Source organism: Gobio gobio (assembly GCF_949357685.1).
Source record: "Gobio gobio genome assembly, chromosome: 24".
Classification (NCBI taxonomy): Eukaryota; Metazoa; Chordata; class Actinopteri; order Cypriniformes; family Gobionidae; genus Gobio; species Gobio gobio.
The window spans coordinates 24,503,412-24,530,222 of record NC_137120.1 but is presented as its reverse complement, the minus strand read 5'-3'; the positions used below and the strand labels follow the sequence as shown (position 1 = coordinate 24,530,222).

General features: G+C 40.7%; 1 protein-coding gene across 2 annotated transcripts; it reads left to right on the top strand.

Moving 5' to 3' along the window:
• Nucleotides 1-25,596, top strand: mxi1 (max interactor 1, dimerization protein). 2 transcript variants are annotated; one of them, XM_079808180.1, is made up of 6 exons: nt 1-307; nt 2,737-2,839; nt 7,768-7,797; nt 20,004-20,118; nt 21,060-21,249; nt 22,106-25,596. In XM_079808180.1, exons 1-6 carry the CDS (start codon nt 85-87, stop codon nt 22,267-22,269), a joined length of 825 nt encoding a protein of 274 aa, XP_079664306.1. In that variant the 5' UTR covers nt 1-84; the 3' UTR covers nt 22,270-25,596. The 2 variants fall into 2 exon arrangements, with proteins under 2 accessions (XP_079664306.1, XP_079664307.1); XM_079808181.1 differs by lacking the exon at nt 1-307 and adding an exon at nt 2,181-2,608.
• The last annotated feature ends 1,215 nt before the right edge of the window (nt 25,597-26,811 follow it).

Sequence of the window (26,811 nt, the reverse complement as noted above, 5' to 3'; positions counted from 1 at the left end):
ATTCTGTAGATCCACTGAGCGCAGCACAGCACAATAACTCACATACAGTTTCTATCCCAACCATATTAGCTGCACGGGAACAAAATGGTGAGGAGTGAGAGGCAACCAAGAGAGGAGGTGAAGGCCGAAGACTTGTTCCTGGAGTCCGAAACATCTTTGGATCAGCAAGATTTTGAGATGTCTACTTGTCCTTTCAATGACGTTTTCAACTCCACAGACTCTTCCATGATAAACACTTTCCTGAAAAATGTACAAGTTTTACTGGAGGCTGCCAGTTACATTGAGAGCGCCGAGAGGAAGGATGGAAGTAAGTGAAATTATAGTGCACTTATGAGTGATTTTGACTGATTTGCGTACTGCAGAGAAACTGTTTCATTGTCAATAGACTCAGACAACAAAGGATCGAGTTCAAGGAACAATCAGCCAAGTAGACAAGGAACATGTGCATTGTATCCCGACATGCGATGCACAGCCACAATGCTTTTAAAGGATCAAGTTTCCAAAATGCAAAAGGATTCCTTTTCATATATTAACATATTTTTATAATGCACATAATCCTCTAATGCACTACTTAACTTGTTTGGGTTGATTTCAGGGCTGCTTTTAAGTGATATAATGCCAGATGGCATATGTTCATGTATCATCATTTCATATGTCAGAGACCTAGAAATGTGAACAATTCCCTCTGCAGCGCACTTAATGTCCCAAATCGCATGTGCGACTGTCCCAAACTGGCATGCACTGTCATATGGGGCAGTTCTGAGTCTGGCATTGTTCGGCAGTGAGACATGCCAGGCTGTTTGCCACCTCTCTCTTTCTCTCGAGGAACATAAACAAGTAAATAAATAAATAAATAAATAACATTTTGCTGGCACAACACACACACTGACGTCACCTCTTACTGTGGTACAGCATTTCGCACCTTAAAACTCTCCATCACGCACGAATAATTGTGTATGTATGATGATTGAATATCATAACGCACATCGTATAAATAAAGGAATTTGATCATATGACTTTGTTTTTGTGTGAGCATTCCAGTATTGTAGGAAAAATCTCGCCCATATGTTTTATTATGAACTATTATTATCAATTTTAAACGTGTAAGACTAATCGTGTTTGAATATAAACTAAAACATGATGATGAGAAGGTACTTTAGGAACAATAGAATGTGATTATGCTTTCACCAACTCGCTCCATTAGATCGTCCGATTTATTGGCATTATTATTAATTGCGATTTAAAATAAAACCCGAATCATATCGGGTAAATCTGAAATTTTATATGCAGACTGCATACATCTACTTCAAAAGAGTTCTCAAAATTGCCTTCCTGTTTCCTAGGGGGGTGTGTTCACATGACATCCACATGGCGCACTTTGCGCTGATCTGATTGGTCAGAGCGTGTTGAGTTGGCGGACGCTTACTAGGGGCTCCGACCAATCACAGAGCTGCGGTGCTATGATGTCATATGTTGCTGGGCCTGGCTTAAACGAGACTGGAAGCGAGGGCTTGTGGGAGTTGAAGTGCGCTGTTTCCAAAAGAAAAGAGGAAACAGGATTTTTTAAAAAGATTTGCTGCGTTATTATGCCATTTAACACACGGATACTTCTGTCAACGTGTCTACTTACCAATGAGTTAATAAATAGATGGATACATGAAATATTGGTTTAAGTTATGTTGTTATTAGTTCGACTGCACTGCCTTGTAAGGTTTCAGTTACAGCATGCCTGGTGCGGTTGTTATTCAGAAAAATAATGAATACAATAGTAAGATTCGTAATATATATTTGTGACCCTGGACAAAAAAATCAGTCATAATGTTTTTTTTTATTATTATTGAAATAAGCTTTCCATTGATGTGTGGTTTGTTAGGATAGGACAATATTTGTCCGAGATACAACTACTGGTATTTGAATATCTGGAATATGAGGGTGCAAAAAAAGATTGAGAATATTGAGAACATATTGAAAATCTATTGAGAGAGAGAGAGAGAGAGAGAGAGAGAGAGAGAGAGAGAGAGAACGCCTGTGCCATCTAAGCAAGGCTATTCTTTTAATATGAATTAACAGGGCTTTAATTCAGGTTGTCGTTTCCGTGTTAAAGGGCCGGTTGGGTGAAGGACTCAATTTCCCACAATGCCCTGCGCTGAGGTCTCTATCCGCTCAGCTGTTAAAACAGTAGGTAAACAAACTGAGGGAGGAGAAAAGAGCGCAAGCACCAGGGACTTCGCAGGCTGGGCTCTCGGGGACTCTTTTGTACCTGTTTCTATTAATTTTATACACTTTGTACTCGACTGTTTTCCTAAAGCACTTTTACTACTTTGATATTCAGGCGTCGGATGTTTTATTTGTGTTTAATTTCCTGTAACTAGCTTGTTGACAGTGAAGGAAATACCTCGAGTCGACGGTTCAGCAAATAGAAACAAAAACACAAAACAAGCGAACCTTCGGAGGATTATTCAATGCTACGTTTTGCTCCGCGACAGCTGTCATCGTGATCACATATCAGGAAAAAAAAACCTCTCTAGATTTATTCAAACGATGACTGCTGTGCTGAATATCCAGAGGTTACTGGAAGCAGCCGAATATATAGAGAGGAGAGAAAGAGGTACATGATATACCATGGCAACTGTCGTGTCATACAGATCACCGTGTGTTTTGAAGTGTAATGGGTGTTTAAAGGGACTTGGTCCGAGTGTGATGTGGTGTGACACGTTTCTGCGGTGTCTTTTTCAGAGTGTGAACACGGATATGCCTCGACCTTTCCGTCTATTCAGCACTCCAGCTACCAGAGACAAAGGAAATTCCGAAATAAAAAGTGCAACAACAACCACAACAGGTAAGCACATGATCTGACTCTCCACTTCCACAAGAAAGACTGAAAAAAAAAACTGCTGGAGAAGAGCCAGTGAGAGACGTGTGCATAGATCACACTGCTATGACATCTGTCAGGACCTATCACTGCTGTATTTTCTCGAGCATTTCCTATTAGCATTTTTTTTGGATTGCTTTTAATGGCTGGTTTTGGTTTGCTATGTTTATGAACAGTAGCCTATAAACTTTTGAAATGCATTATGTCTAATGTACTTTTCTATATTTATATATATACACACACACATATATATGTTATTAAATATGCATTGAGGCGTGCTGTGTAGTATTAATTATGTTTCTTGAGTTGTTTTGGGGGAGGGGAGCTCTCATCAGCTGATTGTCAAACGGGACTGCTGCAAGCGCTGAGGTTAGGGACCGTGCGAAAACTCACGTCCTGTTTTCGTCTTTGGGCGCCATGGGGTTTCGTTTTGATTGAACCGAAAGTCTGTGGTGTGGTTGTTTTCTGTTTATGACCCTTAATCGCTTAAATATCCGCTACATATTTTGTTGAAAAAAACACCCCAAATCCGTTTTTTTGCATTTGTTTATTTATGAGAAGAGTGTTTTAATTTTATCCCGGACCCTTGAACACACGGCTCTTATTTACAGCAACTGTTGTTTTCAGGCTGCCAAGGTGAACAGCCTGAGGCGTCTTTATTAAATTATATTTCCACGTTATTCTCCTTCTAAAACATGTTTTGGAAAATTATCACCGGTCCTTTTCCGTTAAATGTCGATTTAATGAAAGAAACCTATCGAAAAAGTAGTAACAGGCGGTTTAACCCGCCAATTAACAGAAACAGTTGAATCCCGAAAATGGTGCACGCGACTATGATGCAAAACAAAATGAATAAAGAAATAAACATGATCTTGGTTTACTGTTTACTAGCTTTTGAGATACCCAAAATTAATATAGGTAATCAACTCACTAGGTTTTGTGGTGGCCAAAAATGTCTAGGCAATTCACTATAATGCAGACCAAATGCATTTAAAAGTTGTCTTTTCATGTTATTCTCCTTCTAAAACATGTTTTGGAAAATTATCACCAGTCCTTTTCCAATAAATGTTGAAAGGTCTAAAATGCTGACTAGGCCGTTCACTATATTGTAGAAAATTCATTTAAAATGTTATACTTTCTTAATTAAATTCTTTCCATGTTTTTCTCCTTCTAAAACATGTTTTAGAAAATAATCACTTGTCCTTTCCCGCTAAAGGTTGATTTAATGAAAGAAACATTTCGGAAAAGTAACAGGTGTTTTAATCCATCCATGAACAGAAACATTTGTTGAATCCCGAAAATAGTGCATGCGACTGATGCAAAATAAAACAAAAATAAATGTAAAAATACATTATATCTTGGTAGATGGTTTACTAGCTTTTGAGATCCCCAAAAACTCACCAGGTTTTGTGGTGGCCCACACTGGCTTGGCCGTTCACTATAATGCATACAAAATACATTTAAAAGTTTATACTTTCTTTATTAAATGATCCACTTTATTTTTCTTATTAAACATGTTTTGGAAAATTAGCACGGGTCCTTTTCTGCTAAATGTCGATTTAATGAAAGAAACCAATTGAAAAAGTAGTAACACACGGTTTAATACGTCCATCAACAAAAACATTTGTTGAATCCCGCAAATGGTGCATGCGACTATGATGCAAAAAATAATTATAAAAAAAGAATATATATATATATATAAAACATCATCTTGGTAGACGGTTCAGGTAGTCAGCTGACTAGGTTTTGTGGTGGCCATAAATGCCAATTGGGTAGGAAGTTCACTCTATTTATTTATGCCATATAGGATTTAGGCATTTAAGATGACTAAAATGCCGTGGGTAGGTGGTTCACTAGGTTTTGAGATGCTCAGAATTTCTGTTTCTGTAGTCATTTTTCCAGGTTTTGTGATGACCAATGCTGTCTAGGTGAGCATCTCACAGGGTTTTGAGACCGTGTGTGCGTGTTCGTATGTTTAGGGTTGTGTGAGTGCCGTCTGTTTCGTTTCGCTTCATTTCTAGGTATCAGACATCTTGATGACTGATCTTAGGTCTGTGTTACTGTACACAAAGCGAGTACTGATGGAGGGAATGTAAAGGAAACACTATCTGATCATCTGGCGTGCCTGTGTGTCGGGGATTCAGTAGACTGACCCGAGGAGAGTTATTCAGGCCGCTTCGGATAAAACAGAGTTGTTGGAAAGATTGTGAGGGAAAATACATTTCCACATATCATCCTCATTTTTTGTTTGTCTTGTCTGCCTCGGGAAAACCACTTGTTTTTGCGCAGTCACACGTTTGCTGTGAATATTAATTACGAATACAATACGCTGTAAGAAAACAAATCCATTAAAGGCCCACTGAAGTGCCTTGAAACGGGCAGAGAGGGACAGGGCGGGACATATCGAACAGCTCCTCCCCTTTTTTTAAAACAGCCAATAGCATTTAGTTTATATCACAGCTCGCCCAGAGCCGTTGAGCTCGGTAAAGCCACAGTTTCTCCTAATCTCGAACCGTTTCCCCTCCTAAAGTCCTCCATAACGCTTTAAAATACCGCATTCTGTGTAGAATTCAAATGGGTCTCATACGGTTTCTGGTTGGCGGCGACTCGCGCATATGATCCGCTATGTGTTCGCATGATGCTAAAGTGAAACCAGACTTCATTCGCCCCAATGGAAAGCATATTTACACTGTCTGAATCGTTCCCTAACCCCTATATAGTGCACTCACCATGTGACACTGTGACATTCACCATGAAGAAAATAGTAAATGTGTGAACAACTAACCAATTTTATTCGCTGCTTCAGCATCTATTTATAGCGTAAGGGGCGGCGCTTCTGATTCTAGAGAGCATTTGATTGGACAGAAAATCTAATGAGAAGCTGAAGTGCAGAGTAGGGTTGGGAACCGAGAACCGGTTCTTATGCAGAACCGATACTGATTTTTGAAAAATACCAGAACCGCGCGAAATTACTAAGTTTCGGTTCCGAAAACAGTTCTGGTGCAATGTGTGTGCGAAGCGCTGGTATCCTTTCATAGCGAGCGACAGCTCACCTCATCATGAATATTAATTACGTTGCCTGCCGCTTCCAGGAGTGCAACCAATTAACGCAGTTCAGCACTGAAAGCCCTTGCACTACACATTCACGGTTTTGCGTCAGATATTTTCGCATGGTGAAGAGAAAGTCACAAGTATGTAGACATCCCAAGTCTCCCGGATGTTCCGGGAGTCTCCCGCATATTGATAGCGGCTCCCTGATGCCCGCAAATTAGTTAAATTCTCCCGCAATCTAGAGCGAGCGAGCAAGAGCGCGCATGCGAGACACAGACTGTGTACGCGCGCACGGCAGAGAGGGAGAGAGAGCGAGAGACCTTGCGTGTGTGTGCTAGTGTGCACCTAATGAAGCGCATGTAAGACAGAGAGCATCCTGATTGGCCTGTTTCGGTAAGTCAACCAATCAATTGTCAGTGTGGGCGGGCTACAACTGATTAATAAATTTAACTAATAAATATAATTTATAACTTGGTTTTATTCAGAGACAGAGAGAGAAAATCTAATAAGACAATTTCAGAGGTGTTCATTTGAACATTTGATTTTAATGTCCATAAATTTCTTTTTTTTGTTGTTGCAAGAATGGCTTACTGTAATACTGTAATATGTTCAATACAGGACTTTTTTTGATATTGCCAAACTGTAAATTAATTTGAGAGCAAGTAATAAACACAAAAAGGATTGTTTGAGTTGCGTATTGTGCCTTTTCCTTTACCACTATTTGTTTAATAATTTTAATGGAACCAGAACCGGAACCGGAAAATTTCTCACGATTCCCAACCCTAGTGCAGAGTGATGTCATCAAAATCACTGATCCATAATGCCGGAAGTGAGAAACTAAGTTTTGAATGCTTATATCTTCTAAATGTTTTGGAACAACACTAGCTTACAGATAACAACACGGGGACAATGCGTAATTCAAACACCTTTGAAAAATACAAAAAGTTCCTTCATATTTGCACAGTATATTTCTTATCACGCACAATTAAGAGCTGTGTAAACACAGTCATACACATGTCTTTTCCTCCCTTGCTCCATCCCTCCTCCCCACTGAGCTCACAAGCATCCTCTCGTGTGAAGCGGCAAAACCATAAGGACAGCTACAGGATGCCAGAAGACACGCTCTTGGTATTAATAGTCGCCAATAAAGGGAAGTGGTCACATGACCCGCGGAGAGGTAGGCCCTCGCTGCAGCCACATCTTGCCGCTCCTGCAACGGCATTGCCACGCACCAGTTCGGCTGGCCATTTAGAGCTTTTGGAGAAGCTTTCAGCGTGTTGCCACACAAAGAGCCTCTTAGGGGGACGGCTGATTCACTTTACATTATTAACATAACACTGACTCGTGCTCTCAGAGAGGGCGAGAGAGAGAGAGCGTCCACTGGCACTCACTCATTGTACGAGGAGGAGAGCTCTCTCACGTGCCCCCATATAGGCCGCTCATTGTGCTCGCTTTCTCTGCTCTGCACACTTAATTTCTCTGTCTCTTCGCTGCAAACAAAGAGTTGCAGTGACATGTGGGTCATTTGGAGGAGCCTTTATAATTCCCTCTGGTGCCACTGGATTGGTTGTGATGGGGGAGCTGGTTCAACCCTCCAATAAAGATTAATTAGTAAATCCATTGGAACCTTTAATGTCGCACAGCCTTGTTCTTTACGAGCGGCCCAGCTTTTTTTCCCTCTCGCACGTTCTCTGATCTCGCGATGAGATCTGGCTTTTAATTCATGAGCTAAGTGCTCGAGAGCTTGTTTATGATGAGGGTTATGATAAAAATCTTTAGTGCACTTAATACCTCACAGACTCACAAACAAGTTGCTAATTCATGACTTCTGCTTTGTTTTATAGGTCCACACACAACGAGCTGGAGAAAAATCGGTAAGTAAGAATTTTAAGTTATTTTTTGCCACTTTGAGGTTGATTCACATTGCACTGACAGATTGTGAAATCAGTGTGTTAAGTGTCTGTTGTCAAGTGCCTCGTTTACACTGATTGAACATGTTCAGTCTGCGTTTGTCAGGTTGAGGAATGTCTGAGAAGTGACATACAGTAATCTGGTGATTTGTTGCCGTTGGTCGGCGTATGACAAGGCAATAATTAAATTAAACTTGCATTAGCTCAAACTTGTGCACTAATTGACCGCAAAATAGGTAAAAACTATTTGAAAAAAAGATATGATTTTAAATCAATGTTTGGGCCCCAATATGAGAACATTTGCTTTCGATCAGGGGTGTCTAACTCGGCTCCTGGATGGAGTTTAGCTCCAACCTGTTCCGACACACAAACCTGTAGGTTTCAAAAAGGCCTGAAGGACTTAATTAGCTGGATCAGGTGCATTTAATTAAGGTTGAAGCTAAACTCTGCAGGGCTGTGGCCGTCCAGGAAGTTTAAGGTATGTTAACACGACACCGATTTCAACTGAAAACGGAAAACTTTTTATGCAATTTGGCCCTTCATTAAACAACATTTACTCTCAAACGCCCAATTTAAACTGTGAGTAAAAGATTGCAATTCATCACTGTTTTCAATCACAATATACTAAACTAAGAGGCGTTTACACAACAGGGTTTTTGACTAAAAATTGAAAACTTTTTTTATGCGTTTTGGCTGTTCATATACACGACAACTGCGTTTTGGCGGCCTGAAAACGCAAGCTTTTGAAAATAGGTTTCAAAGTGCAAGGTTTTGAAAACAACACCTTTACCATCTCCATGTAAACAACAAAAATGCGTATCTGTGAAAACGGGGACGTCATGTCCATGTGTATTGTGTTTTCGCGGGGTGTTTCTTGACAAAGCGACATCTCCAACTACTATAATACAGCCTTTTTAGTAATTTTTGCAGATTCGTGTGAACGGGGATCGTTTTGACTGTGTTGTCATCTGTTTTTAGTACATTGTTGTCATGTAAACATACCCTTAGATTCTTAGGGTACGTCTACGATTTTCCTTCGCTTTTTCCGCATACAGACAACAATGTTGTCAAAAGGTCCACAAAAATGACAAAAACACTGTATTTTTCATCTCAGGCCAGTAGTTGGCGACGTAACTTTGTAAAGAAATATTACGTGCCTATAGACTGAACACGCAATACGCATGCGCATAATGTCACTGTTTTCACAAATTCACGTTTTCGTAGTTTACACGAAGGCTTGCACTTTCAACAACTTGCTCTTTGAAACCCGATTATAAAAGCTTGCGTTTTCAGACCCCCCAAACGCTGTTGTCGTCTAAATGAAAGGCCAAAATATATTAAAAGTTTTCTGTTTTTAGTTGAAAATGGTATCGTGTAAACAGCCCCTTAGTTTAGTATATTGTGATTGAAAATAGTGATATATTGCGATCTTTTACTCGCAGTCTAAATTGGGCGTCAGAGCGTTGTGGTGTGAGTGCTGAAATTCCTGCTTTGTGTTATTGTACAGAACGGGCACATATCGCAGTGCTTTAAAATAGTTTTCAAGTATTGAAGCTACTTTTAAAATTCATAAAATATGAACAAATAAAAATTGCATTACATAAGGCTAACAGGGAGCTGAGGAATAGTCCTACAGTTGTCCTCAGCTTGTCCCCGCAGCAACAGGTATCTAAAAGTGAAAGTAAATGGTGACCCAATTCTTCTAACCTAAGGGCATTCCCTCTCCTCCTGGCTCGCCCGCCCCTCGGTCCTAAACAACTACTGCAGCCACAGTTTCACATTACTAGCCAGAGTGCAGGGAGACGACAGAAACCAGACACACAATCATATGTCCATTCTTTTACCATGTCAGTTGCATAATAGGAAGAAATTTTACAAAAGGAAGCTAGTCGTTACGGTAGGTGTATCATTTAAGAGAATACAAATGTTGTTTCTTTGAAATCACCACCCATGTGTGGCGTGAGTGTTTACAGATGATGGACTGTATGTTCTAGTCTCACAAGTTTTTATCTGATGGGCGTTAGACACCGGCAGTGCGGGGCCTGCTGTTTAGGCACTGTTCACGAGAATACCGGAGGCTCCACTTCAAAGACTCAAAATAACTCGTCTAGACGAGAAGGAACTCCTTTGTGACCCTCTATCTGAAAACCCGGAGCTCTATTAATTTGCCTTAAGCATAGCCTACTCATGGAGTGTCATGTGTATTTGCTTGCCAGTTTTTTTGGATGGGACATGGGTGAGACATTTAAAATTTACCATATATGATCCTGAACCACAAAACCAGTCATAAGTAAATAGCCAACAATACATTGTATGGGTCAAAAACATCGCTTTTTCTTTTATGCCAAACATCATTAGGATATTAAGTCACGATCATGTTCCATGAAGATATGTTGTACATTTCCTACTGTAAATATGTCACAATTTTTATTAGTAGTAATATGAGTTGCTAAGGACTTCATTTGGACAATTTTAAAGGTGATTTTTCTCTATTTCTATATTTTTTTTTTTTGCAAAATAGTTGTATCTAGGCCAAATATTTCCCTATCCTAACAAACCATACATCAATGGACAGATTTATTCAGCTTTCAGTTTATATATAAATAATTTCAATTGACCCTTATGACTGGTTTTGTGGTCCAGGGTCACATATGTATGTGTGCTTAAAAACAGTCTCATCTCCTCCCAGGCCAGCTGTGTTTCTCAGATAATGTGTACACATGTGAAGGGTTGTCATTGTGCCGACGTGGGGTTGTATGCGTTTGAGGCAGATAAAGATGCCAGGGCTTGTCAGACAGCACAAACAAATATTACACAACGCATCATGACGATGTCAGCAGCCACTCCCAGCACCAAACCATATTTCCCCTGACTCCACATTCTCTCTATTACTGTTCTCAAAGATTGGACACCCATCATTTTTATTCTACCTAATATCCCTTCTAGCTGGATACATCACAATACATAGAAATAGTCAAGCGTCTTGAACAACCCACACGGAAGCACAAGGGGACAGTTGCCAAAGCCTCAGAGTGGCAAGCGGTAGCCTTTTCGTGTCGGGCATCACACACACTTTCTGTTTGATGAACATGTAAAATAGCTCACAATGTTTTTCTATGTCACAAAGGAAGAGGAAGGAGATAAAAGCCTTGTGACCACATTCCATCCTCTCACAAGCCGCGACACACATACAGATAACATGTGCGATCATACAAGCATGCCGCTGTTTGATCTTATGATGCCTTTTGAACAAATGTGGTGAGCCTCAACTTCCTGAACTTGGGTTAGGTTGCAGAGTTCGGATGTCAGAATGTATTATGGGCTGAGAAAGATGTCGAATTGAACTGAAATCACTGATTTCATTTCCAATTATGGGTGTTCTGTGGTTATTAATTATTGGGTGTATGCAAGCGAGGGTGTTTGGTTGTGTGTTAAGCACGTTGTCGTGGTTGTGTGGGACGTGGTGTGTTTGACAGTCAGAATGCAAAGGCTCAGGAATAAAGCTGCCAAGCAGGCTTACTGAAAATAGACCAACAGCCCTAAGAAAAGATCTTTTCAGAACATAGGGGAGCTCGGGATGATTGGCTACCACATGCTTCCACCACAAAGAGAATCATGAGGAATAAAGTGCGTACACTAGATAGGATACGTCATCCGTAGCAAAGGTGTACTCCTCAAGAACTCTCTTTTCCGATGACCTTGCTTGTTGTCTTCCCTGTGTTCTAAGGCACTTCAGAGGAAGCTGGAGTCAGAACATTCCGCTTCCCATGGGAATTCCGGAAACCCTCTGGAAGGGAAGCCAGAACTGGCTGTTCTCACTGACCTGATGCCTTGTAAGCTTTTCTTGGCCAGCAAAAGCAGCTTAGGAAGTGTGATCTTTGGTCAAGTAAGCAATGCAGACTCGCACACGTGCCAGGGCATGTTCGCAACGCACGCGTAGAAGCACACTCATGCTATGGAAGGTTGACCAAGCTCTGGGTGTTTTGGGTGAGTCAGGAAGGACACACACCCTGTGGCAGTCTTTCGAGTTCTGTCGGAAGGGTATAGCAGAGGACATTTGAGATTCGGAGGCCACTAATGCTCTGCCTTGCCCCACATTTACTGCGTTCTGTAAAAGAACACTGTGTATCATTGCATAAAGAGACCCAATCTTCCTTTAAATACAACACGCATGGCTACAAGTGGGTAATGTTGCAGAAAATACACAAACAGACCCATATCCTTGATGGCACTGTAAACCTTGCTATACAACAACACCCAACATTTGTAGACTCCTCCTTGCTAATACAACCAAATTCTTGAATTTCAGGCTGAAATCTAGAAAGCAAGTAACATTCCTGAGTGGCATAATCAGTTGGATGTCATCAGTAACACCCTTAAAACCTGATAACGAAGTTGTATGGTTTGTTTCTAAAGTATGACAGTTTGTAGGCATGTCAAGGTTGTAACCAAACACTTAAGATTGGGGCAGGGACCAAATGTAATTGCTGTACAACTGGCGAATGAAAAGCCCATTATTGAATACTTCAATAACTACTTATTGAAATATTGAAGTCCTCCTCAATGTATATGGTGGTTGTGGCCCCGGGGCCTGCCCCTGTGTGTCATATATTGAGTTCTGCTTGGCCTATAGAATCATCATGGCACGCTGGACAAAGCCACACTATCCACCCATCCAATTGGTGGAGCCGCTGAAGGTCATCCAATCATAACACGCCACATTGATCTGCACCCTTTCTTTGTGTGTCATGGCCTTTGATCTGATTATGGAAGAGTCCTATGGCTGTTTGCCCTTCCACCACTGCTGTGTTTGGATTAGGCATCCTTCCGGGGAAGTAAAGTGGATTTTCTGAGAGCGAGAGAGAGAGAGAGAGAGAGAGAGAGAGTGGTGTAATACAAACATCTGGTGACGTTTCTGTTTTCTGATTTCGGCCTGTTTGTTTTTGGGATCACCTCACGTTTATTAGATTGCCCAAAGTGTCCACAACGTTCTGGCCAATTGAAATACGTGTAATAGAGAGCGGTATAATAGAGAATCTGTGTTTTTTTTATGCACATGGCCATCTGCAGGAGCTTTAGGGATGGGGGCAAAAATCACATGACTACACACATAAACTCTGTGGGCATGTGAGTGGGGTCTGCTGGTCTGGGCTGTGTGGAGCAGATTACAGCTCAGCACGTGTGAACTAATCCATGTGTTACTGATGGGCCAGAGCGGGCCCTGCTCCTCCACAGCTGTTACTGTCTGAGTTTGTATGTGTTTCTTTATTTCCTTATGGTCTATATCCATCTCTCTGCCAGTAGTCTGTTTATGTACATGTGTTTAATCAGGGGTGCAACTGAGGTATATCCTCGGCCCCATGTAATTGTCATACTGTCTCCCCCTACTAGGGATTGTCTCAATGTTCAGCTAGTTGCCCAACAACCGACTAGATGACTGGAATTTAGCAATAGTTCTATGATTAGCATGCTTTGACTTAGTTTGTTAGACAGTTTGCAAGTTAATAGGAAAGTTGTGTCTTAATCTCCTTTTAAAGTAAATTTGGCACAACCTTAAAGGGTTAGTTCACTCAAAAATGAACATTTTGTCATTAATTACTCACCCTCATGTCGTTCCAAACTCATAAGACCTTTGTTCATCTTTGGAACACAAATTAAGATATTTTTGATGAAATTCGAGAGCTCGCTGACCCCTCTTCAAGGCCCAGAACGGTATGTTTTTACAACATAAACTGCGTAGGCACAGGCTAGAACAAAATAGTTGAATAAAGTCGTTATTTTAGTTTGTTTTTGCGCACACAAAGTATTCTCATCGCTTCATACAATTAAGGTTGAACCACTGGAGTCATAAGGACTATTTTAACAATGTGTTTACTACCTTTCTGGGCCTTGAAAGTGTAAATTAAATAGCTGACTATGGAGGGGTCAGAGAGTTCTCGGATTTCATCAAAAATATCTTAATTTGTGTTCCAAAGATCTTATGGGCTTGGAACGACATGAGGATGAGGAATTAATGACAGAAATTTCATTTTTGGATAAACTAACCCTTTAAGGTGATGAAACACGGGGCAACTTTTTTGAGCAATTTTGCTTGGGCACTTTCCCATTGAGAATGGGCAACAAATTTCTATCTGGATACTTTAGATCGGTCATGGGCCCTGTGTCTCACCTGGTTGCCCATTGACGGCAACATTGCTCAAAAAGTTGCCCAGTGTATCATCACCTTTAGACATTCAGAAGGTTGACTTTGGCCATTGCGATGCATTTCACACAGGTTTTTTTGAACATCCCACCACGAGAATTGCACAAAGTTAAAATAGTCCATTCCATTCCACTACAACTAGTCAGTCAACTAGCTATTTAGGCAACTAGTTGATTTTTTAAATATGTATTTTTGCATATCCACCCACTTTGTGTCGTACAGTAAGCTGTCATTGGTTCACCCCATGCATGGCTCAAAGGCTTCTTTGTTTTGCGAGCATGTTTACATAGAGTGCCGTCACAGTGTCTGTCTGTACTGTATTTTCCCCCACTATCTCTCTTCCTCCCACCTCTTTATTCATCTCCTTTTCATTCTCTCCATCCAGACTACCCCCACCTTCTAACTTTACATCTGTAACCATCTCTCCCTCCTTCTCCCTCCCTTGCTCTCTGCCCACATTTAAAGGTTGCTTTTATTCCCAGCATGAGTGTATGTTGCTTATCTCTTTAATGTCATGCTAACGCAGCTTTTCGTCCAGTTTTCGGGCAGATTACACGCGGACGAAAGACTAGCAGCAATAATGGCCTCCCATCTGTGTGTGTTTACGTGGTGGGGGAGGATACCGCTCTCGTTTAATCTGAGAGCTGTTCGAGAGCTCGGGACTGTTACTGATATGATGGGGCACACGTCTGCATGCTCACACTTTGTGACATCATAATAGAATCACGGGGCCAAACCTTTAAATAAAACAAGGCTTAAACGAGCTGGTAACCCAGATGAAGCTGTCAGTCCCACTGTATTGATCGGATCCGAACTAGGGCTTGAGAACCCAGTTCTCTGTGCACTGGTGTGCAATAACCCAGCCATGTGACCTAATGCTCAAAAGGTATCATGTGAGGCATTAGATAAAAGCATACTATCAAAGGGGGAAACTCTTCCTTTTGTAGAGTGCATGCTTTGCTCTATTGTACCTCCATTTCTTGCATTTCTTATCAGTGCTTTTTTATGTTGGCTGCGCAGACAAAGGTGCTGATTCTGCGTGGGAAATGTGAGATTTCTTGCTGTGGATGAAGCAAGCTATGTTTATACACAAGTATATATGTATAGTTGGCAAATGGCCAGGCCTACACATACTTTGCACATGCTGTTTGTGAGAGAAAATATGTAGAATTTTGTGTTCTTGATGCAGATTACAATTTGAGAACGTGTTAGAATTATGTCCCCCTCTTGACCTTGACTTTAATTATTACCATGTCAAGCCCATGACATTATGCCAACTCCATTCATTATTTACCAATTAACCAAGCAGAATCTGGGGCAAGCATGTGTTTTCACCCCCTAATGAAACCCCCACCACACCAGAGGACCAGACTTCATGTTGTTTCACAGTCTTACTGTTGCCCATATTCACATATTCCATCCGTCCACCCATATGTCTAACATTCATGTTATTTTACACTGCAGTTTTACCTTCAATATCTTTATTTCCCTGTCTAAATAATTAAATTAAGATGTGTGTGTAAACATTACAATGCTATTATATTACAATTGTTTGTATAATTATTTGCAACCAACATTTTGTGTTCGTGACAACCGTGACTGTGTCTATTTGTTTATGAGTCATTTAAAGGGCACGTGAAGATGTTTTGTCATAGTAAAATTCTTGCCCGGGGTGTAAGAGATGTCTGAACATGTCTGGACATGCTCAATCCATAAGGGGCATGTTTGATTTGAGTTATTATTAAACTTGTGAGTTGTAGAGTTCTCTATATGACTAATGCAGAGGAGTGTAAAATTCAGCACATTTATCAGAGCCAGATCTTGACCAGAAAAATAGACTCATCGTACAGCTTTGAAGCACAGATTCTGCACACCCACGATTATCAAAGGTCAATCATTTACTGTTTTAAAACCAAATGAACATACAGAGGCAGCATTTTAAGGCATCATAACTCATTTTAGTCCAAATAAAATGGTTCACTGTAAAAAAAAAAATGTTGCTGCATTAAATTACGTACCCAATTTGGATGTTTAAGTCATTTCAATTTAAATTAACTGACTTAAAAATGAGGTGAAGATTGTATAACTTTTAATTAAATTGCTTAACTTATTTTGATGAGTTAAAGCAATTGTAAAAATACATTGTCAACTTATTGATCACACAATTTTTTTTACAGTGTTCTTTGTGGAGAATGTGATCACAGAATGCATTGTGACAATGACAAGTATCAATAAGAATAGATACAAATGGGATAAATTGTATGTCTGTTCATGTCAGCCATGAGCAGACATAAAATGACTGTTCACTCTTAAAAATAAAGATTCCAAAAGAACCATTTTTGGTTCCCTGAAGAAATTTTCTGTGATTTATTTTTCTTAAGACCCCGATATACTCACGCAAAGTTCTTTTTCGTTCTTCATTTAGGTGTAAAACAAAGTTTGAAATCCGTGTTAGCTGTTAGCGAACATCCCGACGTCGCCCAATTGAGAAAACAACACCAGTTTTTTAATTAAGCATAAGAAAAACATTTGATTATAGCAACGTGAACATGTTTGCACAAGCTCTGCAATTCGGCACTCTAGTAAAGTCACATCATGTTTATTTATGTAGCTCTTTATACAGTAGATAGCTTAAAACCAAGCAGCTTTACCGTATTAAACATGAAAAACAGTGTCAGTACAACTTCATTTTCTACTATAAAGCAGCTCTCCAGTGTGTTCATGTTTTCACTCGCGAACGGCCAACCTCGACTGACTGAACAGGAGAAATTAACCAGAAAAGATTTCCAGGTGAAAGAAGGCGGAGCCTCAGAGCCACTATTACGTAGTCGCCACTGAACAATGGTAGTACAAAGGTGTTTACCAGCCATAGCAAACTTTTCCGGAAAATTAGCTTTGGCAAGCCATTTCGAACTCCCAAAACGAACTCCGTTTTGGCCTGATTTTGTTCAACATGACGATTTTGCTTGAAGTATTATTTCAACCTTTTTCCTCTATAAAAACCTTTTGTGGAATGGAATAGTTCTTCATAGTTATTCATAGAAGCCATAGAGGTGTTTTAGGATGCCACTTTAGAAGGCAGCTGCCTATGTAGGAAACAAACTGCTAATATGTGGAACAAAGCTAATGTGATAGTTCATCTGTTACATAACTTTGCTGCGTAATTCACACCACAAGTTATTCATAGTAACGGAAACACACCTAGGTTTAAATAGACATTCTTGCGTCTAGCTTCTGTGTGTGCCTGTTTTGGTTTTGTTTTTGTTTTGTTTTCTTACGTAATGCAATGGGCCTTTTTAGGTATCACAGAAACTAAAGTGTTTTATGCATGACGTCATTATTGGGTCTTTTAGAGATGTTGTTTTTCACTTTGCTTTCGGGACGACGGACCTAGTGATAGTTGTTTGGCACGGTCTCTGTCTGGCGACTGAATTGAAGTCATTTATCATGCCACACACAGACCAAAGCAAACACGCACATACTGTATATACAGCCTTCCCAGCAAGCTCTGCTTGTGTGTGTGTGTGATGTGACGCCCTTCATGTCTGGAGACAGATGATATGGGGGATAGCGTGAGAAGTATTTCAAAGATATTTGGGTTACATGTGGTTGCCATGCTAATGGGGTTATAGGGCAAAATCGGTGAAGGGAACTGGAGGTCTGGTGCAGTAATTTGTTCGAGCTACAAAGTCTAAAATACCAGCTATAGCCATTAATGCACCGGGTTGATCAATCAATGTCCACACACACTAAAGGTAGACAGAGGAACGTCTGCAATGTGTGTGTGTGAAAGACTGCTGTCCTGATAACAGTGCCCTCTCGGTGGTGCTCAGACATGGCGATAAGGCTTGTGATAAATCTACCACCATTGTTGCAGGCCAGACAGACTGTATATGTGAAAGAAAGAGAGCAGCCATCTTCATTGCCGATAAGGAGGAATGCAAACGGAATTAGAGTTGAAAAGCCTCAATAACACAATTAGAGAGACACTCGCTGATACCGATCACCAATACGCGAGCACACTCATGCCTTGCTCATAAAATGTAGACAGAGCGTCTGCTTGTATTTTTCTTTCATGCTTGTATTAGGGCTGCACGAATAAATCACAATTTACCGAAATCATGCTTAAACCGATTTGGCTTGATGCGATTATGAAATCGCTAAGGCTAATTTGAGTCACTTATAATGTGCATTTGAAAAAGCAACATCTTTCCAAACGACAAGCATTTATGAACCTCTTGTTTTTACTCCAAACTCACTTCATATTGACAGTTGAGCATTCCTCGATGTGTTGATGTGGCTTCTTTCACAGAATAAGGCACACATTTTATTTCATAGTATTCTATACAATGATGAAGCCTATGTCGATTAGCATTGAAGTATATACTTTATCATGAAAATACCTGAGAAGGCTTGAACTCAGATAAACTATATATTGTCGTAGTCGTGTGTTTATTGGTCGTTTAATCAATCAAAGAGTTTCAATCTTCTGTTTATTCTGCTACAGCGATAGTAAGACGCTCATAGGGATTTCCTGGAATGACGTGCATTATCATACTTTTGCGGTGCATATTTGGAGTTTCTGCACGAGAGTGCCGTCTGACTTTCAGACAGAGCAGTATTTACTGATGATCCGAGAGCTGTGCTTCACTGCGCATACAAAAATCGCAGCGCTTGCCAAATCGCGTGTAGTTTAATTCTGATTAATCGTGTTGCACTAGATTATCAATATGTTATTGATATATTATAATAGTTTTTGTTAATAATTTGAATTATTTTAGTTTTATATTTTCTGTTTTCGTTTTAATTTAAGTTTTAGCAATTTTGTTGTTTGTTATTATTAGTTTTGTTTTAAATGTTTATAGTTTTTAATTTATACTTCAACTTAAACTAAGGGTGTGTTCACACTTGTAGTTCGGCTCACTTAATTTGTTTGGTCCGGACCAAAAATTGTGTCCTGGTCCGATTAGCGTTCAGATTGGCATTTTTATCACTGAACCTAAAGGCATAGGGATATGTTCACAATCTGATTGGTCGCTTTTATGACGTACTGCCTATTTTGAGACGGAACTTACCGAACATCCAAAACAATCTGTGTGCAGGGATAAATGCATTTGCTGCATGTTCGTAGCTACATATTATGGTATTTTGACCAGCTGAGAACTCGTGAAGAGCTTATAAAATGTGTAAAGGAGTCAAAACAGCGGCAGGAATCCCTCTGTCACACAAATGAAGATCTGCTGTGAGGAGACACTGTTCTGATGGCTGCAACGTTTGTTTGGTGCGTGGCAGGGTTCGGATGGCAGTGTTCACACTAACACACTTACAGAGCAATTGCCCCAGAATTTGTTTTAATCGAGCCAAACATGCCAAGTGTGAACACACCCTAAATGGAAATGAGAAATGTTTACTTATGAGAAGTTAATAGACATACATAAACCGCGTAGCAGATCTAGGCAGGTGGAGCTGGGGGAGGTGGAGGGGTTTCAGAGGAATTCTGATTCTGCGGTGCGCAATCCAAAAGCGGACCAGCTTTCAGCAAACACTGAACCAGACATTTAAATGTTGAGCAAGCAATCTCATTGGCTAGCAGGATCAGCAGAGGCCGATCAGCTTTTCATGCGCTAATGATGTGATTGCTTGCAGATTGCATGTAAAGGACCTGCCCCCTCTAGAGTTTCATGACTGAACTTGATGACTAATTATTATTTATGACTTTAGTTTGTGCTAATAACCCTGTTCTGCAGGTCACCTCTATGTCAGAAAGGAGACGATTAGAATGGAATCTTCTAGTAGTCAGTTGCATGTGTGGGTGTGTGTGTGTGCGTGCTTTGTGTTTAAGGGAGAAAATGAGGTGTTGTCCTGTAAGCTTTTTACCAAACCCCACACACACAGCAAGTTTATTGCATTGTTTCAGGGCGTGTGTATGTGTGTACAAGGCTGACCTTTCTGTTTTGTAATGTTTCAGGCGAGCCCACCTTCGTTTGTGTCTGGAGCGATTGAAGACTCTCATCCCGCTGGGACCAGACTGCAGCCGTCACACCACTCTGGGACTGCTCAACAAGGCCAAATCACACATAAAGGTAAAGGCCATCGTCGTCTCTTGCTCCTAAATGACGCAGGAGCTGTGGCCCAGTGGTTTATGCCCGGACACATTGAGCCATGGTGCTCATGTGAGAAATACGAGTTCGAATTTGGCTCACCACATTTACTCTCGACTCATGGGGGTCAAAATGTTTGGATCACATGACTTATTTTATTAACCACTAGCCAAATGCATGTAAAAGATTACACCTAAATAAGAACAGCCACTACACCTTGAAAAGAACACACACTTCCTGTAAATAGAGCCACGTCCCTTAATGTGACAATGTAGTTTCTATCCCTTAAGAGCTTTATTGTAAAGCGCATGTCAAGCACTACAGACAGATACTTTCTATTGTTGAAAATATGTATGCGATGATAACCCTTTATTGTAAGTTGGTTTTCTTTTTGAGGTCTTACTGGTTTCCCCCTCAATAACAGGTTAAGCTGTCCCGACCAGTTATGTGTGTGTGTTTGTGGTTGCTGGGGGTCATGCTGTATTGTTCTAGCGTAATGTATTATAAGGTCACGAGGGTCATGTGTGGAGGCTTTATTGATCTGAACTGGGTTCAGAACTGTAGTAAACAAATCCATCAGTCACATGAGCTTGACAAAACACACACACACACACCTCTTTAAATCGTCCCATCCCTTCCTGCTGTTTTATGTAGCATGATGTTGATAAAGTTGACACATTTTGCATTAATTAGTGGTTCGTGCTCTTGGGGTCAACACAGGTTTGAATCTGGCTTGCAACATTTCCCAATCCTGAAGTGATGAAATGGGGAAAAAAAATAATTAATGGTCTTGTAGTGCCAAATGTGTCTTTACTTATGCATTAGCTGTAATAACCACTGATTACACCTCGAATTCTTTTGTATGTGCCGTCAGAGATTTTCTGTAATTATCTGTGAGTCACTGTTCTTTTGTCTTCCCACAGAAACTGGAGGAAGCGGAGCGTAAGTCTCAGTATCAGTTGGAGAATTTGGAGCGAGAGCAGCGTCACCTCCAGAGGCGACTGGACCTGCTGCGGGGCGGCGGGGGCGTGCTGGAGGGCGAGAGGATACGCACTGACAGCGTAGGCTCCACCCTCTGCTCCGAGCGATCCGACCGCTCCGATTCAGACCAAGGTTGGAGCTTCAAGTCAATAATCTATTATATAGCTAGTAAAATATCGGTCTATATATTTATGCCAAGTAAATCCATCCGTCCGTCTGTCGTTCGTTCATTCTATCTCTCTGTTGTCCATCCGTCGATCCATCCATCCATCCACTCTCTCCGCCTGTCTGTCTGTTGTTCATTCTATCTGTCTGTCGTTTGTTCATTCTATCTGTCTGTCTGTCGTTCTATCTGTCGCCTGTCTGTCATCAATTTGTCGTCTTTACGTCCATCTATCTATCTAGCTATCTATCTGTCTGTCTGTCTGTCGTGCTATCTGTCTATCTTTCGCCTGTCTGTCTGTCGCTCGTTCATTCTTTCTCTCTGTTGTCCATCCGTCCATCCATCCATCCACTCTCTCCGCCTGTCTGTCTGTTGTTCATTCTATCTGTCTGTCTGTCGTTCTATCTATTTGTCTTCCATCCATCCACTCTATTCGCCTGTCTGTTGTTCACTCTCTTTCATTCCATCGTTTGTTCAATCTATCTATCCATCTGTCGTTCATTCGTTCATCTATTTGTCGTCTTTATGTCCATCCATCCAACCATCCTATCTATCTATCTATCTATCTATCTATCTATCTATCTATCTATCTATCTATCTATCTATCTATCTATCTATCTATCTATCTATCTATCTATCTATCTATCTATCTATCTATCTATCTATCTATCTATCTATCTATCTATCTATCTATCTATCTATCTATCTATCTATCTATCTATCTATCTATCTATCTATCTATCCTTCATGTGACATACCTGATGTGATGCATGATGCAATGAACATGTTGTCTGACTTTGTTTCACTCTCTCTCTGTGGATACAGAAGAGATGGAGGTGGACGTGGAGAGCACAGAGTTCTCTCATGGAGAGCTGGACAGCATCAGCACAGCCAGCACCAGCGATCTGGACGACCACAGCAGTCTACAGAGCACTGCCAGCGATGAGGGCTACTCCTCCTGCAGCATCAAACTGGCCTTCAGCTCATAAAACGAGCTCCCACTTTACACACACACACACACACACACACACACACTTGAAACGAGTCCCTTTTCCCTCCTCAACCAATCAGAGACTTTTTAGTCAGGTGACCAGAACACCACCCGCCCTATAGAATGCCTGCTTTATTGTTTTAAGTTTGTGAATGTATCTGAGAGAATATGAATGAGATGGAAACAATCTGTGATTGTGATGTAATAGGGTTATTAGATGGTTTTATCCCTGAATAAGAGATTTGTCTGATAATTGTAAGTATCTAAACCCCCTTTTTCCAAAAGGAAAGATAAGATGTATAAAAAAAATAGATGTTAATTTTAAATTCCAACCCCTGATTGTTAATTCTCTACATGAATGGGTCGTGAACTGGTCACTAGGGACACTATTCAACTAACCCCATCCAAATTGGATCACCTGAGAAGCGCAACTCCATATCAACACAAGAAGTCCCAAACCTGTTGATTTCCTTTTCACCCGGTCTACTGGTTCTAACGGCGCTGCTCGACGCCGACGAGGACTGTCATTGGTGCTACGTGACACAACCAATAAAGCAGAAAGATCTACTGCGTTCATCAAAGACAGCGGCAAAACAACTATCCCATGGCTGTGGGAAAATTTTGGTGCATTTAAACCGTGGAACCACTTTCCACGCTGCAGCTAAAACCCAGCGATCTTGCACTCGACTGCATAGAGCCCTCCGTAGAACTGGCGCCACGTCAGAGAAATATCCACCCCTGTGTTTAACTAGATGTCTCTCCTGGCAGAAATAAGCAATAAACTCTTGTAGTCAGATCAACACATTAGCACTCCTACTCCTGAGACACAATGCTTGTGTCCGTCCAAAAGAGCAACGCCAACTTGCTCGTTTTTGTACATAAATACGATAGTTTAATAAATTAAAGTTAAAATAAAAACTGAGTTGAGAAAAAAGGTAGTTACCCATGGGTAGAAATTGCCTCTGTTGCTGTATGTCTTGTGTTTTGTGCATTTTAAATTATATTTTTGCAAAGATTGACTATCTTCCTCCTGAGAGTCTTTTGCGGTGGCATGGGCAGTATTATTTGTTCATTATGCTGGATGAAACGCGAATAGTTTCAATTCTGTGGCTGCCCAAGGAATTTCAAGACTTTCTTTAAAACTAAACAAGAAAACCAACATGCTAAAGTACTTAAAATCGGACACAAGAATGAGTGAACCCAGGCAGTGTGGACCTCTGTAGAAGGTATGCTAACTCTGAGTGGCGCTCATTATTTATTGTTTTAAAGCTGAAAGGCATTCCACTACTAGTATCGTTTGCTGTGGACGTGGAGTGAGCGGCGCATGCGCGTCAAAGGGTGCTTTCACACTGGCAGTTTGGTTCGAAGCGGGACACGGTTCGTGAAGAATTGGTCATGTGAAAGCTGTCATTCGGACACCTACGCGCACCGGGGTTCTGAACCCGAGGCTACCTGTTGGAGGTGCTTTGAGTTTGCGATTCGGGTGAATGTGAAAGCAACTCGGACTCGAAGGCCTTTTAATCGATACTCTGTAAAAATTATATGAAGTTATGACAATATGTTTTTACAATGCTTAAGTTGAAAATTGCTCAACTTATTTTGATAAGTTATACAAGATTCAACTCATTATTTAAAGTCGGTTTAATGTATTTTAAGTTGCAATGACTTAAACATCCAAGTTAGTTCTACTTAATTTTAGGCAGCAACTTTTTTTTTACAGTGTAACGAAGTTCTTAGGTCAACAAACGCATGTAAGGGATGACATTGGTGATGGTTTACCTTGGATACGAGCAGTGTAATCAATCCGCTGTCTCCTCAAAAGAGTCCAACCGCCTTCATGCAACGCACATATAGTAAACTTAAGTGTCCTTCACTCTGGTGCGCATAATAGTACCAGACTAAAAAACACAATGTACTGACCACATCCTGTTTACTATCATGCGCTGTGCGCGTTTGTGATGATGTAAGATGATTGCAAATGATGGAATCAAGTGTAAACTAGAAACAATTCCAAATAGATAAAACATAATTTTGCTTCAGGTGCGAAGAGCTAAGAGTTATCAGAAACAAGCAAGAAAATTGCTGACTGCACACTGAATCCAGTCCAGACTAAAACATTTATTTATAAAATGCAATGTGCAAAAAGTGCATATGAATTGAAAGCTAGATGTAAATCGAGTGGAAATCCAGACAAACGCTGCGCGGGAACAATCGCGCTCCGACTCGGACACATGCCCAGTGTGAAAGCACCCAAATTCGGCGTGAAACGCTACGAGCTCTTGCTTCCCACTGTACTGTATGTTAAACTCACTTTTTTCCCCCTCTTTATTTTGTGTGAAGCATTCAGGCTTGATTCACTTTCCTCAAGTCGTATTTATTTTCTTTCCTTAATCCGAAGTCGGAGGTTTAAAAAGTTAACTTATTTTGTTCGTCAGATATATGGCATTTCCCGCCCAGCTTTGTTCCCTAGTTCTGTCCCAAACCGTAAACTCGTCCCATCTGTGATTTTTATTAATTTTCTTTTATTTTCCTCCTCCAAACGCAGAGCTGCTTTTTAGTGCATATTAAAGCCAAGTCTAATTTGTAACCGTTCTGCCTGCAATAGAGCAGCGGACATCTGCTAGGTGTCCCGATCCAGCATCAACCAAATGCTTTTGGCTGCTGAACGGCCCAAATGTGTGGAGTAGTTCTACTCGCCCCTGTTAAGAGAGTTTTAGTGTTGGCTGTTTTAGTCGGGTGTAAATTCTTTGTGTTTCGAATGACGGAGGAACGTCACTGTGACGTTTGAACGTTCATTGGAACCGAATTCAAAGCGGTGCTTCTATCAACACCTGGCCAAACCACAGACGAGAACCTCTATCGTCGTCCTCCACTGAGGGCATATTGCTTTTTTTCTTTTATTGTCTCTCCTTTTCATTCATATTGTTTTATTGGTTTATGAATCTGCACTATTTAAAGCCAGGGCCTATACTGAGATGCCAGTGCTTTTTTTTTTTTTTTTTTTGAAGAGAATGGGCCATGTTCTTTTGAGGCCACCGATCCAGGCCCGTATTGAATGACACTTCCAAGAGAAATGGTGCTGGTCTGGGATCAGCTCTCCCACGTCTCTGATCTGTCACTCCGGAGGAAAAGAGAAATGCTAAACGGATCCTGAAACAGCATCTGTGATCAAGAGACTCGGGGAAAAGGGTCTGTTAAAGGCAAAGCTTTTCCACCCTGGAAGGACAGAGGTCCTGATGAACTTGTGGCCATTCTTTGTAAACATGCACTCTTGATTCTAGCTGTGAGTTACAATGCAATACTTACAATAAACACGAAGATTGTCAAAAAAGATCAGGAAATGCCTCATGTTTCTTCTTTAGTAATGTAAATCTCTGTGGCCCACTGATGTTTTGTGTAAATATAAAATGTGCAATATTTTATGAACATGTATTAATTTCCATTAGGCCTACTATTTGATTGTTTAGCACTTCTTTTTAAATATGTAGATTCAAGGTAAACGTACACACAAATGATTATTGCATTTTACAGCACACAATAATAAACTCTTTTCAGAAAATGAGCCATTTTGGCTAGGGGTATATGCAGCTGCAGTTTGGTGACGTCAGAATATAAATCAATTCCTTTTCATTTGGCACCACCTAGAGGCATAATTTGGTAAATTGTCACCCATAGAAACTATAATGGTGCATTTAAAAAAAAAATGATAATCAATTATTATTATTATTATTATAATTATAAGATTAATTTTCTAATATAGTGTTAATACTATTTCAAAGCAAACACTGATCAGAATAAATCCCGTCATTTATATGAATTTATTATTTATCCTCTGCTGCCCTCTGCAGGTCATTCATGATAGTTCAGAGTTGCATACCACCTGTTAGGTACATACGCTTCATTGACAAAAGTTTTGGTCTGCCTTTACATGCAAATTAACTTCATTCTTAATCCGTAGGGTTTAATATGAAGTTGGACCATCCTTTGAAGCTATTACAGCTTCAACTCTTCTGGGAAGGCTTTCCACAAGGTGGAATTTTTGACCATTCTTCTAGAAGCGCATTTGTGAGGTCGGGCACTGATGTTGGATGAGAAGGCCTGGCTTTCAGTCTCCACTCTAATTCATCCTAAAGGTATTCTATTGGGTTGAGGTCAGGAGGACTCTGTGCAGGCCAGTCAAGTTCCTCCACACCAAACTTGCTCATCCATGTCTTTATGGACCTTGCTTTGTGCACTGGTGCACAGTCATGTTGGAACAGGAAGGGCCCATCCCCAAACTGTTACCGCAAAGTTGGGAGCATGAAATTGTTCAAAATGTCTTGGTATGCTGAAGCATTGAAAGTTCCTTTCACTGGAACTAAGGGGCCAAGCCCAACCCCTGAAAAACTTTACACTTGGCACAGTGCAGTCAGGCAAGTACCTTTCTCCTGGCAACTGCCAGACCGAGACTCTTTCCTCGGATTGCCAGACAGAGACGTGTGATTCGTCACTCCAGAGAACACATCTCCACTCCAGAGTCCAGTGGTGGCGTGCTTTTTGG